Genomic DNA, 21298 nt, shown 5'->3' with positions numbered 1-21298 from the left:
GGGAAAGCGGGACACCGAATTGCCGAATGTCCTACTGCCGCCAACTAAGCAGCCGGGCCCAATAAGGGAACAGGGCCAAATACAGGAGCTAACCCCAACAAGCCAAAAGAAGGCAAGCCTAATGCCAGGGTCTTTGCTATGACTCAAGAAGAGGCCAACGACGCCACTGAAGTCGTGTCAGGTACCATTCTTATTCAAAAAGTGTCTGCTTATGCGTTATTTGATTGTGGTGCCACGCATTCATTTGTATCTAAGAGACTCGCTAAGAAACTAGGACTTAAGCCTGAATTAGTAGCCGAACCTTTTCGAATAGCCACACTTACAAATAAGGCCATCGAAACTCACGAGATCCACAGAGACTGTTTGATCAGTATCGGTAATCAGAAATTCAGCACAGACTTAATACAAATAGTCATGGCCGACTTTGACATCATTCTAGGAATGGATTGGTTAGCCATAAACAATGCAATAGTGGACTGTAAAGGGAAAAGAGTTAAACTCCGAACCCCGAATCAGGAAGAGATCGTGTATCATGGTAAATCCAAGGAGCGGAAATCACTCTTTTCCGCTTCCCAAGCATGGAAGGCAATGAAATCCGGGGAAGATATCTACCTAGCAATGGTTAGCGAAGTGCAAGGAGAAGCCGAACTAAAGATAGAAGACATCCCAATAGTATGTGAGTTCCCGGATGTTTTTCCAGAAGAACTCCCAGGGATAGTCCCGGACTGCGAAATTGAGTTCGAAATCAATCTAGTTCCTGGTGCAGCACCAATATCTAAAGCACCTTACAGGATGGCGCCAGCTAAACTCAAGGAGCTAAAAGAGCAACTCCAAGAATTGCTGGACAAAAAGCAAATTCGACCTAGTGTTTCCCCATGGGGTGCACCAGTACTCTTTGTAAAGAAGAAAGATGGGAGTATGAGGTTGTGCATAGACTATAGAGAACTAAACAAGATCACTGTCAAGAACAAGTACCCTCTCCCGAGGATTGACGACCTATTTGATCAACTTAAGGGAGCCGCAGTATTTTCTAAACTGGATCTGAGGACGGGATACCACCAACTGAAGGTCAGGGCGGAAGATATCCCCAAAGCAGCTTTTCGGACAAGATATGGACATTATGAGTTCACAGTGATGCCTTTCGGGCTGACCAACGCACCTGCAGCCTTCATGGACCAAATGAACAGAGTTTTCAAACCATTCCTGGATCAGTTCATAGTAGTATTTATTGACGACATCCTCGTCTATTCTTCCAACGAGCGAGATCACGAAGAGCAGCTGCGCATTGCACTTCAGACTTTGAGAGAAAAGGAGCTCTATGCTAAGTTTAAGAAATGTGAGTTCTGGCTAAAGAGTGTATCCTTCTTAGGACACGTAATCTCTGAAGCAGGAGTATCAGTGGATCCCAGGAAAGTCGAGGCAATTACAGAGTGGCCGAAACCTAAGAACGCCACAGACATCAGGAGCTTTCTTGGACTAGCAGGTTATTACAGGAAGTTCGTCGAAGGTTTTTCTTCGATCGCCATACCATTGACGAAACTCACTCAGAAGAATTCCAAGTTCGTCTGGGACGAAAGTTGCGAGAAAAGTTTTCAGACATTAAAAGAAAAGCTCGCATCTACGCCAGTACTGATCTTACCCACGGAAGATAAGGAATTCACCATCTACAGGGACGCATCTAAGGAAGGTCTGGGATGCGTGCGCATGCAAGAAGGAAGAGTGATCGCCTACGCATCAAGGCAGTTGAAACAGCACGAGCAAAACTACCCTACGCATGATCTGGAGCTAGCAGCAGTTGTCTTTGCTTTAAAAATCTGGAGACACTATCTCTATGGCGCCAAGTGCGAAATTTTCACAGATCACCAGAGCCTCAAATACCTGTTCACCCAAAAGGAACTTAACAGGAGGCAAAGACGGTGGATCGAACTTCTGAAGGATTACGATCTGACTATCAGTTACCACCCGGGTAAAGCAAACAAGGTGGCCGATTCTCTGAGTCAGAAAAATGAGAGCAAGATCACCATGGCCTCACTCTCCGCGAGGCCATGTCTGCAAGAGACTGTAAAGTTAAACCAGGACCGAGACCCTGAGCTAACGAAACTTAAGGGACAAGTTGAAAGTGGGAAGTCACAAGATCTACAAATCGATGACAAAGGAGTCTTATGGATGAAAGGACGATTGTGTGTACCAGACAGCGATAACCTTCGCCAAGAAATACTGTCAGAAGCACATAAGTCCAAATTTTCAGTCCATCCAGGGAGTACAAAAATGTACAGAGATCTTAAAAGCAATTTTTGGTGGAATGGAATGAAAAGAGACGTGGCAGAATTTGTCGCTAAATGCCAAGTGTGTCAACAGGTCAAAGCAGAGCACCAGCGACCTGGAGGATTATTGCAATCTTTGGAGATACCAGAGTGGAAATGGGAGCATATCTCTATGGACTTTGTGGTAGGGTTACCAAAGTCAAGGCAAGGGCAGGACGGAATATGGGTAATCGTAGATAGACTTACAAAATCCGCACACTTCCTACCCGTCCGTATGAACTACAATCTGGACAAGTTGGCCACACTGTATATGGATAATATTGTACGACTTCATGGAGTACCAGTGAGCATCCTGTCTGACAGAGACCCAAGATTCGTCTAACGATTTTGGAAGAGCTTCCAAGGAGCCATGGGAACAAAAGTGACACTTAGTACGGCCTATCATCCACAAACCGATGGCCAAACCGAGAGGACAATTCAAACCTTGGAAGATATGCTGCGAGCCTGTGCTCTAGAATTCAGTAGCGATTGGAGCAATCATCTACCATTGATCGAGTTTGCTTATAATAACAGCTATCACAGCAGTATTGGGATGGCTCCATACGAGGCCCTGTATGGGAGGAAATGCCGATCACCATTATATTGGGATGAAGTGGGAGAAAAAGCAATAATAGGACCCGAACTCGTACAGATGACAATAGACAAGGTTACAGTAGTCCGAGAGAAACTCAAAGCAGCTCAAGATCGACAAAAGAGTTGGGCAGACCTGAAAAGAAGGCCAGTAGAATTCAACATTGGCGAGAAGGCTTACGTAAAGGTCTCGCCTATGAAAGGAGTGGTCCGATTCAGTATAGCTGGAAAGCTGAACCCTCGTTATGTGGGACCCTTTGAAATTTTGGAAAAGTGGGCATGCTAGCTTACAGATTGGCACTGCCACCAAACATGTCTAGAATTCACAACGTTTTTCACGTGTCTCAACTACGGAAATACATCTCGGACCCAAGCCACGTGTTGGAAGCAGATCCACTCATGATCGAAAGTAACTTGGGAGAAGAGCTGAAATACGAAGAAGTTCTCATTAGAATTGTGGATACCAAGGATCAAGTACTAAGACGACGAATCATTCCCTACGTCAAGGTGCAATGGTCTAACCACACGGAAAGAGAAGCCACATGGGAGCTAGAAGAAAGGATGAGGGACCAATACCCGTACCTCTTCATAGACCAAGCCAACCCAAGTTTCGAGGACGAAACTTCCCATAAGGAGGGAGGGATGTAAAACCCGGGATTTTGTAATATCGTGATCATATCAGTTTAATATCAGGTTAATAATTTGATGGTGTAATCTTGGATATTAATATTTAAATCATTCAAAATATAAGATTTGTTTTAAGGTTATCTAAGTTGTGTAGATAATTTTATCGTGTACAGAATTATGAAGCTCGAAATTAAGATAGTATTATTTAAACTTGAAAATTTGGTAGGAATAAATTTATCTCAATCTAAGGAATTAAAGAAGGAATTTTGAAAATAAGCAGATAAATGTCTAAGATTTAGGTTGATATTGAGATACCGGGATAAAAGATCAAATAAGAGATAATAAAATCCCTAGAATTCGAAATCTAACAATATACACCATGAGATTTTCGAAAATTAGGTGGGGAAGGAAGAAGGAGATTTCGAATATCTACCTAGATCACGGATATATCATGATTCTAGATTTGATTCACAGTTCAAACGCACTATCACGATAGCAGCCAACTCCTATAAATAGGAGGGCCCTATTTTCGAAAACTACACCTCATAAACATAGCAAATTTTCGAAAATTGGCCCCTAGTCTCCTTAGGATTTTCGAGCACAGCGAAGCGCTGCCGCCGTCCAGCCGTTGAAGAGGAATTTTCGAAAATTCTTGTGCAAGCAACCCTAATTATTCACGTAATTTTTCTTTCAAGAATTCAAGGTAAGTGGGCAATTTTAAATTTTTAAAATTTCGTTTATGCATAAAAAGTTTTCTTTGAAAAATGCAGTCGAACACCGTCTACGTTTTTTTAAATCTTGTTACGTTTTGTGAGACACTGTGAGAATTTCCCTGAAAATGGGTGGAATTCCAACATATGGCCCTTAACAGTGGGATAGAACTGTTTTACGGCCTCGCCCCCTTAGAGGATTAAAACTTAGGGACTGACGTCAGTAAACCATGAAAGGTGAAAAAAATTACAGTGTTAGAAATTATGAGAAGCATGCTGTAGATATATGTTTTTTTTTGAAAATATGAAAAATTTTATGTGGTGTTCGATAATTCCCCCATTTACTGAGTATTCCCAAAATACTCACCCCTTACAATCTTCCCCAGATAAATCAGAAGAACAGTTAGAAGAAGAAGAATCAGAACAATTTTGGGGATGGTGATTAGTAGACAGGATTATTTTTTTCGAATTTTAGAAATTTAAAATTTTAGGTTAGACGTTTCCGCAAATTTATTTTATTTCAGTTGTAAAGACAATTGTTTTTTTTGGAGAAATTATGAAAAATAAACTGGTTTTCGGTTTATACTATGCTACGAGACTGGTTGTTTCAATTGTGTGATTGTTAAACAACGCTGGTGTCAAATCCCGAGTTTCGAGGCGTGACACAAAGTGAAATTGAACTCCAATGTGTTTCGTTCTAGAATGAAAGGCTGGATTCCTTGCGATGTGCAAGACACTCTGACTGTCACAAAACAAAGGAACATTCTTTTGTTTGTGCCCGATCTTCTCCAATAACCTTTTAATCCATATTGCCTCTTTGCAAGCTTGAGTAGCTGCCATGTATTCTGCCTCTGTTGTAGATAACGCCACAAGTGTCTGCAATTTCGACCCCTCTTCCTGTTAACTTCAAGTTATCCTCAGAGATTTGTCCTAGCAGTGAAGCGGAGAAGATAGAGATGTCTCGAGTACCATATGCATCAGCAGTGGGAAGTTTGATGTTCGTCATGATCTGTACAAGACCGGACATTGCTCAAGCACTGGGAGCAGTTATTCGGTATATGGTGAATCCTGGACGAGAACATTGGAGCACTGTTAAGAGGATCCTTAGATAAATTAAGGGTACCTCGAATGCTGCATTATGTTATGGAGGATCGGATTTTACTCTCAGGGGCTATGTCGATTCAGATTATGCAGGTGATCCTGATAAAAGGAAATCTACTACTGATTATGTGTTTACACTTGCAGGAGGAGCAGTAAGCCGTGTTTCAAAACTGCAGACAGTTGTGGCGTTATCTACAGCAGAGGCAGAATACCTGGCCGCTAATCAAGCTTGCAAAGAGGCAATATGGATTAAAAGATTATTGGAGGAGATCGGACACAAACAAGAGAATGTTCTCTTTATTAACCATAAGCAAATCTTGTTTTTTGTCGTTTTGGGTATCGATCAACGGTGTTCATTTTCAGTGATGGGAGTTGTATTTAAGATGTTAATGTTTGTTCATTGTCATTAAGAAAATCTTTCCCAGGCGAGTGCAACTCAATTTCATTCTATTTCTTGGAAATAGAAGCTTCACCTGAGAATACACTGAGTGGAGTATGAAATATTGGTTCTCCTCTCAGTCAAATATGAATTTCATTATTTTTTATATATGTTCTGGGATCACGTTCTGACTCGAGCTTTGCAGGTGAAGACCAGATCCCCTGCTGTTTCAGTTCTGCCAAGATTGAATGGAGACAGCAATGAGACTGGATTTATACCCCTGCTTCGGTCAGGTGCAAGGGTAGATATTGGTTCTCGCTCAAGCATGGAGGATGTCTATGTTTGTGCAGACAATTTGGTGCGTGATTATGGACTAATTGATTCCACCGAAAGTCCTAGTGCATTCTATGGGGTAGTTATTCTCTTCTAAAGCCCACCAATTTTAATATTCTTATACTTAACGAGCATCTGAGGCAGATATATATTATTACCTTAATTATTTGGTAATTCACTGTAGTTTTATTAAAATGTTTATGAACTACGAAGTTGGTACTACAAATGTGGGAAGTTGGATGTGTGCTTTCTATGGACGTTTTGTCTGCTAACTTAACAGACTATTCACTAACTACTGAAAGAATTAGAGTTGTGTTTGGTTATTAAATGCTTTACTCGATTGTTAAAATGAATTTCATTAACCATTTAAAAGAAACACATGGACAGAAAGAATTATATCATGTTTGTAATAGCTTGAAGCTTTTTTGTCAATGTAAAACATTATTCGCAGAGCTAGCTTTTGTGTTTGGATTTGATATTCAGTTTTCTTACAAATTTGGACTTCCTTGGATTTTGTCATTAACGGATGTGGGACAAGCTTCTCTGTTTAACTTTTTCATCGTTTAGAAAGAAATAAACACTAGTCCTTCAAGTGTAAATAATCATTTTCTTTTAACTTATTTGGAATTCCACTTAGCAAAATAATCTTACCGATGTGCCTTACAATTGTTCCTATTCTAGTTTCTATAAGATACAGTTTGCGTCAAATAATTTGTGGCTTTTTTTTGGGTGCTTTAATAATATTTTTCTGCAAAAATATGCCATCCGATACCTTTTCTCCTTTATCAGGTTTTTGATGGACATGGAGAAAAGAACGCTGCTGATTTTGCACGCTACAATATGCCAATTTTCATTGTTGAGGACGAAGATTTTCCTCAGAACATTGAGAGAATCATATCTTCAGCATTTCTGCACACAGATACTGCTTTTGCAGAAGCTTGCTCCTCTGACGCGGATCTTGATTCTGGTACCAATGCTTTGGCAGCTGTTGTGATTGGAAGGTAAGAGTTATTGAAATCCTTCAGATTAAGTTTTGTTATTCTTTTAGAGGTTTTGGGAACAAAAGGATGAGGTATTTTTATGTTGTCATTTGCTGGTGACATGATACATGAATGTGTGCTATTGAACTTCTTCAACCTTGATACACTTGATACTATTGGAGCAACATGGTAATTAAGAGTTTAATTGTCTCTCTCTCTCTATATATATATATATGTATATATATATACACATATTATGTATATACCTGTCTGTGTGTTATTAATCTTGGCTGATGCAACTTAATTGGCAAGTCATCTTGTTTCTCCAATTATGGCCGAATCCATAAAAGATACTGTCAGTTATGTGATATATTCAATGCAGATCTTATTAGTCTTGTCAACGCTTGACATCTTTGTCTTGTTTGAAAAAAATAAAGAGTGCGAGGTGACAAAGCTTTTGATAATAATGGATTCTCCAAAATGATTTTATTTATTGATTTACAGTGTAAGGATATATATACAATTGTATATGATATAATTGGCAGATCATTTGCAATCACAAATAAATGAAATTGATTTACTAGCCTAATCATTGTACTGATTTTCCTCTAATTGATACAAATCAGGAAATTGAATGTGATATTATTACTTTCCTTCTACATGCCCCCGCAAGATGGAGCGCCGTGAGGAGAGTCCAATCTTGGAATGAATGTCGGCAAAACGACCTCGAGCTAGTGGTTTTGTTAGTGCATCCGCTAGTTGATCAGCTGAAGACACATGAGCCACCCGAACAGCTCCACTTTGGACGCGTTCTCGAATGAAATGATAGTCTAGAGCAACATGTTTCATGCGAGAGTGAAAAACTGGGTTTGCACAAAGTTGAGTTGCTCCAATGTTGTCACAATAAATTGTCGGTGGATGAGGAATGTGAATGCCAAGTTCAGTAAAAAGTGAACATATCCAGCTTAGTTCTGCAGCTGTTGTTGCAACTGAGCGGTATTCTGCTTCGGTGGAAGATCGAGCGACCGTTCGTTGTTTCTTAGAGCTCCATGAAATCGGGTTGCGGCCGAGATATATGATGAAAGCACTTGTAGAGGTAAAGTCATCTGGATTTCCACCCCAGTCTGCATCTGAGAACGCATGTAATGAAATAGGTGAATCACGATAAAGCACGAGACCATGATCGACTGTGCCACATAGATAACGAAGGAGACGCTTAACTGCATTCCAATGGTCAAGTGTTGGTTTATGCATAAACTGGGATAATTTATTGACTGCATATGCAATATCTGGTCTAGTGAGTGAGAGGTATTGGAGACTTCCGACTATGGTTCGAAATTCCTTGGGGTCTGAAAGTTGTGTTCCAGAGTGCAAGCTAAGGGTTGGTCTTGTTGCAATAGGTGTAGAAACTGGCTTGGCATTTAGCATGTTGGTGCGAGTGAGGAGATCTTGAATGTAGCGTTGTTGAGACAGGAGAAGCCCATGTTTGTGAGCAAGGACTTCAACACCAAGAAAGTATGATAAGGGACCTAGATCTTTTAGTGAGAACTTTGAGGCCAGTGACGTGATGAACCGTTGAACTTTATCAGTACTTGCTCCAGTGATTATTATATCATCAACATAAACCAATAGATATATTTGAGATTCATCAGTATTGAGAACAAATAAGGATGTATCTGCATGAGAATTTGAGAAACCTGACAGTAAGAGGAACTGTCTTAGTTCATAATACCAGGCACGTGGGGCTTGCTTGAGACCATATATTGCTTTACGAAGTTGGCATACATGTGTTGGTTTATCATGGTCAACAAAGCCCGGTGGTTGTTCCATGAATACCTCATCAGACAAGTGGCCTTGTAAGAAAGCATGATTAATATCAAGCTGGCGAAGAGGCCATCCACGGGTGACTGCTATGCTTAACACTAAGCGTAGTGTTGTAGGTTTGATAACTGGACTAAATGTATCATTATAGTCCACTCCAGATCGCTGATGAAATCCTTTTGCAACTAGGCGAGCTTTATACCTATCAACAGAGCCATCAGGTAAGCGTTTAGTGCGATAAATCCACTTACATCCAACAACATTTTGTGTTGCAATATGTGGAACAAGTTCCCAAGTTCCATTGTGGACAAGGGCATCATACTCCTCAAACATAGCACGACGCCATTTGGGGTCTTTGATGGCTTGGGTATGTGAGGTTGGTTCGAGGTCATGATGATCTATGGTGGCTATGAGGCTTAGTTTTTGAGCTGGTTTGTGAATCGAGTTCTTGGATCTGGTGGTCATAGGATGGGTGTTCTGAGGAGGGAAAGAGTTTGAGGTTATATTGTTATCCAATTGATTTTGGGCTGGTGGTAGGTCAGTAGGTGGAGATCCGAGGTTTGTTTCTGGACTGGTTGTTGAGTTGGAAGATGGAGTATGTGGATCATCACACGGGGAAGATTGTCGTCTTTGAGGGGCTGGTTCCATTGATGACGAGTAGAGTGGCACAGATGGAATTGTGAACGTAGGAGGAAGCCAAGAAGAGAGTGTGTCTGATTGAGTGCGAGGAAGAGTACTTTGTATGGAGGAGAAGGGAAAAACTGATTCAACAAACCTAACATGGCGAGAGACATATACTTTGGATGTGGTTGGATCAAGACAGTAGTATGCACTTTGGGTAAGTGAGTATCCTAGAAAAACACATGGAGTAGACCTAGGCTCAAGTTTATGAGAAGTATATGGACGTAGCCATGGATAGCAAAGACAACCAAAGACACGTAGTTTGGAGTAGTTGGGTAACGAGTTGAGAATTTTTTCATAAGGTGAAGATAAGTCTAGGGTGGGAGTTGGCATACGATTAATGAGATAGACGGCGGTTGTGAATGCATAATTCCAATATGACAGAGGCAGTGAAGCATGGTGAAGTAATGAAAGGCCAGTTTCAACAATGTGTCTATGACGCCGTTCTGAAAATCCATTGTGTTCAGGGGTGTGGGGCGGAGTGGTCAGATGTGTTATTCCAGATTTTGCAAGAAAACTCGTGAGAGCTATGTATTCTCCCCCATTATCTGTGTAAAGAGTACTTATGACCCGCTGAAAAAATTTTTCCACAATAGCCTTAAATCGAATGAAGACATCTTGAACGTGAGATTTACGTTTGAGAGGATAATACCATGTGTATTTGGTGAAGTGGTCAACAAATATGACATAATATTTGAAATTCTCAATGGAATCGATGGGAGATGTCCAGACATCAGAAAAAATAATTTCTAATGGTTGCGTAGATAAAATGGATGAGGTTGAGAAGGTTAATTTGTGACTTTTATTGCATTGACAAGCATTACAAGGTTGAGTACGAGAGGAGGAGTTTGACAAATCTAAATTAAAAGTTGAAATAATATGTTGTAGGATAGCTTTTGATGGATGACCTAAGCGGTGATGCCACTCAGAGGAACTGGTTTTGACGCTGGAGAAAGCAACTAGTGGAGTTGATGTAGAGGATGAGATTGGCCACTCATACATGCCATCTTTAGTGTGACCCGTTAGGATAATTGTCCCCGTGCTTAGATCCTTCACAGAAAATGTAGTGGGTGAGAATTCAACAGAAACATTATTTGAGTTGCAAAGTTGATAAATAGAAATTAGATTCTTTTTCATATTTGGAACACAAAAGACATTGCTCAAGTTAAAGGTTCGAGTTGCAGTGGAAAGTGAGGTGGAACCAGTATGAGTGATTTGAAGACCCGTGCCATCGCCAATCATAATGTCGTCATTGCCATGATAAGGAGTATGAAGGGACAAATTATTCAAGTCAGACGTCATATGATGCGAGGCACCGCTATCAAGGATCCAGGATGGTGCTTCTGAGGATGTTGCCGCTGCATAATGTGCATGTGGCTGCCAAGGTGTAGGAGGACGAAAATATGAGGTGGATGGTGGTCGAGATGATTGATTTCCAAATATTTGTATCAATTGGAAGTTTGGGCACCTTTTTGCACTGTGTCCTTTGATACCACATGCCTGACATGTTCCAAGATATGGTCGAGGATTTAGACGATCTCCTCGAGGAGGAAATTTATTTGTGGTGGAGGAAAAGTCCAGATTTTTCGAACTTGGGGATGATTGGCGCCATGATTGTTGATGATCTTGATTTTGTGGTGAATGCCAAGACTTGCTTCGTTGGGTTGCAACAAGAGCAGAATTAGGAAGAGAAGCTGGTGGGAGTTGCAGTTGGTGCAATGAATGCTCTTTATTCAATAACTTTTCATGTAGTTCATCAAATGAAATTGGTGTTTCTCGAGCATTGACAGCATCCACGATCGATTTATATTCTTCACCGAGGCCGTCGAGAATTATATCGACAAGATCTTCTTCATCATATGGCTTTCCAAGGATGGCGAGTTCATCGGCTCGACTTCGCATGAATGTCATAAATTCAGATATTTTTCGTGAGCCTTTTACAGCACCTTTGATCTGATCTTTAATTTGCTTGATATGGCCACGTGTCGGTTTGGCATATGTATTGTTGAGAATATCCCAAGCTTCTGCAGATGTAGTGGCACGAGCAAGAATTGGAATAATAGAGGCGGTGAGTGATCCAATGATAGCACTGTAGATCAGCTTGTCTTGACGAATCCAGGTGTAGTACGCTGGATTTGTGGTGATGGATTCACCTTGTGCAATTGTTTTTGAAGGGCATGGATGAGATCTATCAATGAAACCATCAAGATTATACCCAATAAGAGTGGCCATGAACTGCATTTTCCATGAGAGATAATTCGTGGTGGTGAGTTTAAGAATCCCGTGAGAAGAGATGTTTATAGCTATAAGCTGTTCTTGAGAAATCGAGATAATGGGTTGAGTGTTTGGGGTAGTAGTGTTGGTGTCTGAAGCCATGACACGTGAATGAAAGTGACAAATGTTGGAAATATGGATGACAGCTAGACAGAAAAAAATGTAATGATGTGGGTCAAGGATCAACTGGCTCTGATACCATGACAAAGCTTTTGATAATAATGGATTCTCCAAAATGATTTTATTTATTGATTTACAGTGTAAGGATATATATACAATTGTATATGATATAATTGGCAGATCATTTGCAATCACAAATAAATGAAATTGATTTACTAGCCTAATCATTGTACTGATTTTCCTCTAATTGATACAAATCAGGAAATTGAATGTGATATTATTACTTTCCTTCTACACGAGGATCTAAGTTTTATTCGTTTTCCCTCGGTTGATATTTTCAGCTCTCACAAAAAAACTCAGGCTTCTGCACCACATGAAAATGTTGCTCCGGTCCAGCTATCTGTTTGTAACTTAATTCATACTTAGAAATCATCTCTATGTGTAGATAGTTGTGATGGTTGACACTTGATCTGATGTCCCTTGTCTCTGCATTGTTGTGGGCTCCTAAACTTTCTCGTTTTCATCTCAAATTCCTTGGACTGAAACTGTCTTACCCATCCAGCGACAAAAGTTATTTGATAAAGTTGAACGGGTATCATCATATACCTAGCTCTTATATCATTAACCGTCAAATACCATATTTTCTAATATAAGGCAATGCTGTAGCACCCTTGGTTACCATATTATATTCCCATATGTTAGTATTTCGTTTCTTCACCATATAGGTCGAGATTCTTCCTTTTCGTTTATTTGTGGGGTTTTTCTGTCTAATTCATCCATGGCAGGTCACTTGTGGTCGCAAATGCTGGAGACTGCAGAGCAGTACTTTGTCGTGGAAAAGCAGTTGAGATTTTGAGAGATCACAAACCTATTTGTTTGGTAGAAAGAAAAAGAAACGAAGCTTCTGGAGGACACATATACGATGGTTATCTCAATGGGCAACTCAATGTTGCTCGTGCCTTAGGAGACTGGCATATGGAGGGATTGAAAGGTAGAGATGGGGGTCCCCTCGGTGTGGAACCCGAGCTTATGAAAATAAGTTTAACAGAAGACGATGAGTTTCTAATCATAAGCTGTGATGGTCTCTGGGACGTATTTATGAGCCAAAATGCAGTGGATTTTGCTCGTAAAAGGCTTCAAGAACACAACGATCCAATCATGTGTAGCAAGGATCTTGTTGATGAAGCTCTGAAGAGAAAGAGCAGTTATAATTTAGCAGTCGTCATGGTGTGTTTCCACCAACCACCACCACCTAACTTAGTTGTTCCTCGTGGAAGAGTACACCTGCACATTTCCGCAGAAGGGCTGAAAGAGTATCAGAGCTTTTTTGGTAGCTTACAGATTTGAGATGGTGGCGAAGGATTCTTATTTCATTTTTCTTACCAATAACCCTGAGGATGTATTTTTCCAACTGTAAGACATGCGGCATCAAAATTTCTTTTTGGATTTTTGAAGTCATTTTCTGGTTTGCGTATTACTAATCTCAATTTCTCCAAGTAATTTAAGTGCAAGCTCTGATACTCAATTTTTTCATTATTTATCCCTGTAAATAATGAATTATATCCACCAGTTTTATGATCCAACCTTTTTTTTTTACACTGACGCAAATGCATGTACAATACTCGTGAGAAAACCATTTAGTGAAATTAACATTATAATTAATGTATTTCACATATGAAAAAAGAAGCATGAGAAGGGGGGTTGGGTGGGTGGGGAGAAAAGAACACTGCAAAAAGAAACATAAATTAATCAAACTACTAATAATTTACCCAACACATTATGAACTCTTCTATCTATTTAATCACTAAATCTCTCTCATCTTTTCTGGAAATTAAACGCCCTAATGGAGAACGCAAAGATGAAGCCAAACAGCACAGAAATCCCAACAATGATTAAAGCAACATATCCCACAAAATCGTGTTTAAATCCGAAATAACTTGTAATAAAGTGTTCAACTGTTTCATTGTCCTCTATATTTGCCTTAATATCTCCGAATTGTGAAGCAACCAATCCATATAACGTCCAAGAAATTGGACATATGTAATAATACCATCTCCACCACACCGGAATTCTCTGTTAAACAAGAAGAAAAAAAAAAGATGAAATCCAAAATAAGCCCATTTTCAAAATGAGAAAGAAAGAAGGGGTTCTGATTTCTGAATTGAGTCGTTTTAAATAATAGCAAACGCCACATTGATAAATTCAGTATTTTAGATTTTGTCTAAGTGAAACTTGTCTTCTCCCCACACGTGCATTTCAAAAGGCATACTGTGTAAAAAGTTCATATGAATGATTGTTGATTTCGTTAATTCTTGCAAGAAAATATTGAAGAAAACTTACTGTTTTGGGGATGATGAATCCTGAGAAAAGGTTCCACAGAGCATAAAACGCAGAGGAAATAATGGCCGCTATGTTGTGATTCGGGGTAACAGCGACAGTCATCATACCATAGAACGTGAAGTATAGCAAGGTGAAATACATGAAGAAAAGATACCAAAAGAACTTGGAAAATGTCCATTCAAAACCAATCATGGCGTATATAATGACTCCATAGATAAGTGTTTGGATGAGAAGATTCGGAAGTTCAATCACAACCTGTGCAGAACAAAATACATATGATCAAGAATTTGTCTTCTAATGACAGCATTTTTTAAAAATATCTTGTTTACCTGTCCAAAGGCATAGGGTAAAGCTGAGTACATTCCAGCCGCTCTTTCCCGGTAAAATACCGTTCTTTCGACAGCAACAACTGGTTGTACTGATGTAGCATTTTGTACTCCTAGAAAAAGAACAGCAGCATACATTGAACCCATTGCATTGAATATATCCTGCTTTCTTTTCCTGCAATCATATTTATATATATCATTCAAAAAATATTCTCTCTTTTTGACATGCTTTCCATTTCGGTTATCTGTTTTACAGAAGATATTCTCTCTTTTTGACACGCTATGTTGAAACAGGATTGTGACAATGTGCTAACCTTTTCGAGCCAATATCCCAGAAAATCGTGCCAAACATCAGGGCAATAAATGTAGTGAACAGCAATCTGACAGCAGTGTATGGTGGATTTCTCCAATATGACCAGTGCTGTTTCCACAGACAAGCCATGCATTGTGTCCAGAAAGATTGGGAGTAACTTGTTCGAAAGTACAAATCCTTTGAACCAGGAGCTGGTACGCTAAGTTCCTTGATCAAAGCTTTGTTTCTTCTGTGAATTTTTCTCAAAAATTTGGTTACAAGTTCAGTTCAATTTTAACAATTTATGAGCTCACAGATGATGGCAGTGAAGTTTAATTTTTTGACATGGTTTTACCTGTGAAGTTCGGAGTTCTTGTATATTTCCGTGAAATCGACTCCTAAAGCAGTTTCTTGGGCTGTTGAACTGATTTCTAACATCCATGTTGCTGGATTGTAACCATCTTTGATATTACCCACGCCATTTATTCCCTGTAGAGACGTGATAAATAGAACCCATTCAGTGATGTTACTTTAGTAAGAGTAGAGTTTCAATTTTGAATTGTGTAGTCTGGTGACTTATCAGCTCACCTCAAAGTATTGAATTAGATGAGAAGAATGCCGTCCTAATGGACCAACATATATTTCTTCGCCCCCTCGTTTTAGCAGCAGTAACTGCATAGATTTATGGCACTTGATTAGTTTATCCACGAAAACATATCAAAGAACTTCAAACTAGTCATTTTTATGCTACATCTGGTGATACACAGACCGTTGGATCATACTTCATAGAAAAAGATATACAGGAAAACGATTTACCTCATCAAAAGCATCAAATATATCGATGCTAGGTTGATGGATGGTGCAGACCACAGTTCGACCTGTGTCCACTGTGTTTCTCACAGTTCTCATTACTATAGCAGCAGCTCTAGCATCAAGGCCGGAGGTTGGCTCATCCATGAATATGATTGAAGGATTGGCCACGAGCTCGACTGCAATAGTAAGCCTCTTTCGCTGCTCGGTTGAAAGACCATTCACACCAGGCAAGCCTACAAGTGCTTCTCTCAGTGGAGTGAGTTCAACTAGTTCCATTACCTCTTCAATGAACATCTGCATTCATTGTCGCTTTTAGAGTCAGATAAACTTTAGTTTAATGTTCTCTATTTTTTCGTAACATATTTTGTGGGCAGGATGAACCTTTCGTGCTGATGCATCGACCTCAGGAGGCAACCTGAGCCATGCTGAAAACTGCAAGGATTCATGAACCGTAACATGAGGTGAGTGAATGTCGGTTTGCTCACAGTATCCTGATATACGAGCAAATGTTTCTTGCTTCTTCTTATACCCAGATATAGTGATTGTCCCGTCAATATATCCACCTGTTTTTCGACCCGCTAATACGTCCATTAGAGTGGTCTTTCCTGCCCCACTGATTCCCATCAGGGCTGTCAAAACTCCCGGCCTAAAAGCACCACTTATGCCTTTCAAAAGCTCTAATCGATTTTCTTGAACACCTTGAGCTTTCATTTCCTGCATGCATAAGCATTTTAGACTAAGCTAGCATTCAAGTTTAGGCTGAGCTTAGATTTCTTGCGTAGATCTGAATGTACCTGCGGCATTTCCACTGCATAACGGATATCATCAAAAGTGATTGAAAGAGGTTCGAAGGGTAAAATCATCCCCCTTTTCCTATTTGGATCAGCTTCACCGCTGCTTCCGACTCTTGATGACATACACCTTGATGATACAGCTCTATATACACTGTCTTCTTGTCCTATATACGTTAGCATTTTATGTATAATTTGTCCAACGTTGAACACGAACGACTTCCAGAAGCATTTTGCAAGCTAACAACTTACCAGATGTGCTCTTTCTTCTGGATGACAACTCTACAGAATCACCTCTTTTGCTAGCATTCCTCTCTGCTAATGTTTCTTCTGACAGAATAGCTTGAGGTCTTCCAAATGCTGAATCAGATAGTGTAATTTTTTTCAAATAAAGGAGCCAAAGGATGAAATTAAAACACATGATAACGTACATATTTAAATGAAACAAGCGCTTACGGTTGAGATAGGTTAGAGCTAAGGTGACTAAGAAATTGAATAGGAAAGTATATCCGATGATTGCTCCCACACCTATCCAGTACCATCGTGCTTCTGGAAAAATCCCTCTAGACTTCAGGACTGATATGCCAACTGATTCTGTTGAGCCATCAGGAACCTGCAGTACAAATTGTCATCATTGGTTAAGTTTTTACCAAGTTAATCTTCTTGAACCCTCCTTAAGCGCCACATGACATGAAAGATTCTCACATGTCTCCAACTCTTTCCAAGAAATTCGTTCACCGCTATGGCATTTTGTCCATACATCAGAGGCGAGGTCCAGTATCCCCATATCCACCATTTCTTGATATCATCTGATAGAAAAGTATAGTCTCTTGTGAAATATTCGTTATAACAAGTAATATGTTGGATTCTTGAAAAGACCCCATTTTTGTACCTACCTCTGGATAAAATGAATCCTCCTAAGACAAGAACTGTGATTAATGCACATGATCCGAATGTGTTTGCAACGATAATGTTTCTTCCTAATGCCCCCACGAAACGAAAGAGCGCAGAAGCCATCTGGTTGACACATATGAGCAGAAGCAAGTGTTTGAAAAACCTGTCATTTGCGAGAATCATTGAGATGATACAAGAAAAACGTCTCCTTTTTTCATGGTAAACTGACAACTGTTTTTACCTTCCCACGTCATAATCATATCCTGTGGCATGATAAGTTATAACAACCCAAATGATAACCTCAACTAATGTGACAGGAATTTTAAGGATCCATGATGGCAGAGAGTATGCCCAAGCGGGGAAAAAAAGAAGGTCCCGTTGCTTATAAAATACAGGAAGTTTCAATATACTGAGAGCAAGTTCCGAGAATCCATTGAACATAATCATGATCAGTGCGAAAAAGAGAGCTCCCATGTAGACTCCACCGTCTGTTTTTGTGTTCTTATGCATTTCAGTTCGTAGAAATACTGTCATGGATATCAAAGCCATGAGAATAAGCTGCAAACATGGAGTAAATAACTCGTTATATATTGTTATATTGAAAATAAACGCTTGAAAAAAGTTAAAGGCTTAACAATCTTACTTGAGTCATCTTGAATATGTAGACGAAAGAATTTCTTTTCATAAGAAGGAATTCTCGAGATACACAAGCTTTCAGCACCTCTTTCTTGCTAACGCCGTATTTAGCAGTGGTTAAGGCAGCAGGATGGCTTTTCTCTTTATCGAAAGGAACAGCAAGCTCGTCTCCTAGCTTCCTACCGACATGAAATGACTGAAACGCTTCGGAAAATTCTTTATCAGAAATGTAAATATAAGGCTCGTTTTTATGTATCCGGTACTGCTCTTGATCTTTCTTTGATGTCACCTATGACGTAAAAAATGTACCCATTTTTTCAAGAATATTGGTTATATATAGATAAGCATGAGGAATGAAGAAAGTAGATAAGAGATATACTTCTTGCAAGAAATCTGCTACCCCTTTTCTTTCAGGACATCTGAATCCCATATGTTCGAAGAATTCTAATATGTTTTCTCGTGGCCCTTGATACACTATATGCCCGTCTGATAGGAGAATTATGTCATCAAATAAGTCATAAGTTTCTGGTGCAGGCTGAAGGAGTGAGATCAAAGCAGTTCCTTGTAGAATATGGATGGATTGCCTTATCGAATCCACGATCTGGTACGTAGTTGAACTGTCTAAACCTGTCGATATCTCATCCATAAACAACGCTCTTGCTGGTCCAACCATCATCTCTCCTGAATTACATGTTTATGAAACACGTGAATTCACTAAAATTGCGCTACAAGATTCTTAAAACTTCATATAACTGGCTTTACCTGTTGTCAGTCTCTTTCGTTGTCCTCCCGAAATCCCTCTAACCATTTCATCTCCAACCAAAGTATCCGCGCATATCTCAAGCCCCAGTATCTGCAAAAGGGAGTCATTATTCAAAGGCATCGTTCTTGCCGAAGGTACTTGAATTTCAAGTTGTTACCTTAAGGATGTAATCTGTCACTACGCTTGCTTCCTGCCCTTCAATAGATGAAGCCTGAATATAAAACGATTAAAAAACCTGGTAAATTCTGTTGTCACGGACTAGAAATATAAATTTTCTAATTTTTCTACGAAGTTATATAACCTTCATGAAAATATCAATATCAGGATCTGGTTTAATGTTTGCCTCCTTCTCTCTTCTTGACAATTCTGCTAGCATTTCTGCAAGTTCCAGACAAAATAATTCGGTCATCCTAATCTTCCGAGATAAATCATCCAGTTCCGGAGTACATATGGTAGTTTAACATACCATAACGCGCTCCAACTCCTTGACATCTTGCTGAAAAAGCCAGTGTTTCTCGAACTGTCAATTCACCTATGTGCAGATCATATTGGCTAATGTAAGCAGATGTTCTTTGTGGCACAAACTCTGTCATTTCACTACCATTGTACGTTACTTTTCCCGATGCCTGTGAATTCAGCAAGAATTTTAGGTACTTAGAGATGAAAATTAATTCTTTATCCTCCCAAATTCAACATCATTTTCTTTACTTTTAACTCCGGATCAAGTTTTCCAGCCAAAGCTAGCAGCAATGTGGTCTTGCCAGAATTTGGTGGCCCTAAAAGCAGTGTCATTCTGCATAACACAATCAATCAAATCTATAATGATACGAATCGCAGATGGGATTCATGATACTGAGATGACAGGAAGAACTTAGCGTTGCAAACTTGTATGTTGGAAATTGGAAGCTGACAAAATTTCCAAGAATCATTTACTCACCTTCCTGGTTTGATGATGCCACTAACATCATGAAGTATAGGCAATGGTTTTTTTCGGCTTGGCAGAATACGAAGATAGCTCAAGAATCCCTTTACAGAAATAGAGAAAAAATTCAATCAAGTGCAATAGACAAAGCTGATACGCATCAAGTTAGAGCTGAATTGACCTCTAAGATGTTGACAGTGAAGTTGAATACAGTAGGCAAAGCTCTACTGCCAACATAAGCTTCTGCATCGATGCTCAAATGCTCGAACCGGACTTCAATGGTGGGAAGATCAAGACCAACTCTGAATCAATACAAATTATCAAAATCAGCTGAATCAGAAGAAAAGAAAGAAACAAGTAATGATTTTTACTTCCTGATCACCTATCGATTCGTTCTTTGAGCTTCAACAAGAACTTCTCGTTCCCTTCCTCTACTATCTTCAATAGCCTTTCGACAAGATTCTTCCTTTCTACTAATCCAAGATTCTTGATATCGATTTCTCTTGATTGGCCTTCCTCTTCTTGAAGAATTCCTCTTCGTATCCGAAGATACGTCGGAAGTTTCTCTATTGCAGCCCATTTCAATGCTTCTTCGTCATCTGCTTCAAGCGAAGATCTCGAAAAAACTTCTAATCCAGTGTTCCTCCATATGTTTGAACTGCTTATACGAGCGCTGCTGACTCGAAAAATGTCGCCACCTTCCATTGATGCAGCAAGAAAAGGCTAAAACAATGGCTGATAATTTAGATACTGTGATGAACTACTGTTTCCATTCTTGAATTCAAGCTACAACAGATATCCTCTGTTGTGTATTCCATGGTTCTTTTTATAGGTAACAGACAAGAAAATCCGAAACTAGTTGGATTTTATATGTTTCTTGAAATTATTTTTGCGAGGGAATTTGATTCTTTGAATTATATATTACGTCATATGGACCACCAAATGGTAAGTCTCGTGCCCACAAACCTTTGGACAGGAAATATATCTTGGAAAACGTAGAAATCGATTATTTAAATCAAATATCAAAAAATAAATATATGTTACTTATTCAAAAAAATTATTTTATATTTATTTAAATAAAAAAAGAGGTCAACGTAACCAACTATATTTGTATTGATAATGGATAATGTAAGGATAGCTGTGATGCAATCTCAAGTGGTGAGAAGTAAAAAAGATTCTTGACTGGGTTAACTCAACAATGCCACGTCTTTGATATTTCAAATTTTACATGTAATATAATACAAGGAAATATTATAAATCTAAATTATTTATATTATTTTAATATTTATTACATATTAAAAATAATATTTAAATGTACTACTTATATATCTATACTATATATAATGATATACACTTTTACAAAATTAATTTTGGTGAAATCATTTTCAAGTTTCAAATTTATGTTATTTTTTTTAATTAATTTATCATTTCTTTGATGCAAATTTTATTTACAAAAATAATTATTTATCAAAAACTATATAAGGTACTTATCAAAATTTATCACTAAAAAATCTAATATAGACACAGAACGCATATGTCTCGATGTACTAATATAATATACTTACATCTATTAATGAATATATATATATATATATATATAT

At 39.0% G+C, this 21298-nt stretch overlaps 2 protein-coding genes across 4 annotated transcripts; one reads left to right on the top strand and one right to left on the bottom strand.

Moving 5' to 3' along the window:
- The first annotated feature begins 5631 nt into the window (after positions 1-5631).
- LOC140970538 (probable protein phosphatase 2C 57) lies at positions 5632-13454 on the top strand. 3 transcript variants are annotated; one of them, XM_073432322.1, is made up of 4 exons: positions 5634-5838; positions 5917-6123; positions 6834-7045; positions 12706-13452. In XM_073432322.1, exons 2-4 carry the CDS (start codon positions 6037-6039, stop codon positions 13265-13267), a joined length of 861 nt encoding a protein of 286 aa, XP_073288423.1. In that variant the 5' UTR covers positions 5634-5838; positions 5917-6036; the 3' UTR covers positions 13268-13452. The 3 variants fall into 3 exon arrangements, with proteins under 3 accessions (XP_073288422.1, XP_073288421.1, XP_073288423.1); XM_073432321.1 differs by having other exon boundaries at positions 5632-6069; positions 12706-13454; XM_073432320.1 differs by having other exon boundaries at positions 5632-6123; positions 12706-13454.
- Positions 13455-13648: 194 nt separating this feature from the next.
- On the bottom strand, positions 13649-20647 carry LOC140970537 (pleiotropic drug resistance protein 1-like). Its single transcript, XM_073432319.1, has 24 exons — positions 20080-20647; positions 19879-19999; positions 19713-19801; positions 19484-19568; positions 19242-19401; positions 19077-19153; positions 18933-18986; positions 18775-18865; positions 18392-18693; positions 18020-18301; positions 17618-17934; positions 17379-17539; positions 17188-17291; positions 16939-17095; positions 16735-16842; positions 16486-16649; positions 16073-16405; positions 15695-15985; positions 15467-15550; positions 15234-15367; positions 14901-15128; positions 14590-14761; positions 14261-14515; positions 13649-13993 (listed from the first exon to the last, which is right to left on the bottom strand). Exons 1-24 carry the CDS (start codon positions 20400-20402, stop codon positions 13736-13738), a joined length of 4350 nt encoding a protein of 1449 aa, XP_073288420.1. The 5' UTR covers positions 20403-20647; the 3' UTR covers positions 13649-13735.
- Between the last annotated feature and the right edge of the window lie 651 nt (positions 20648-21298).

The sequence above is a fragment of the Primulina huaijiensis genome, unplaced genomic scaffold, assembly GCF_012295235.1.
Source record: "Primulina huaijiensis isolate GDHJ02 unplaced genomic scaffold, ASM1229523v2 scaffold7097, whole genome shotgun sequence".
NCBI lineage: Eukaryota > Viridiplantae > Streptophyta > Magnoliopsida > Lamiales > Gesneriaceae > Primulina > Primulina huaijiensis.
The sequence above is the reverse complement of the archived record's forward strand: the minus strand, read 5'-3'. Positions and strand labels throughout refer to the sequence as shown.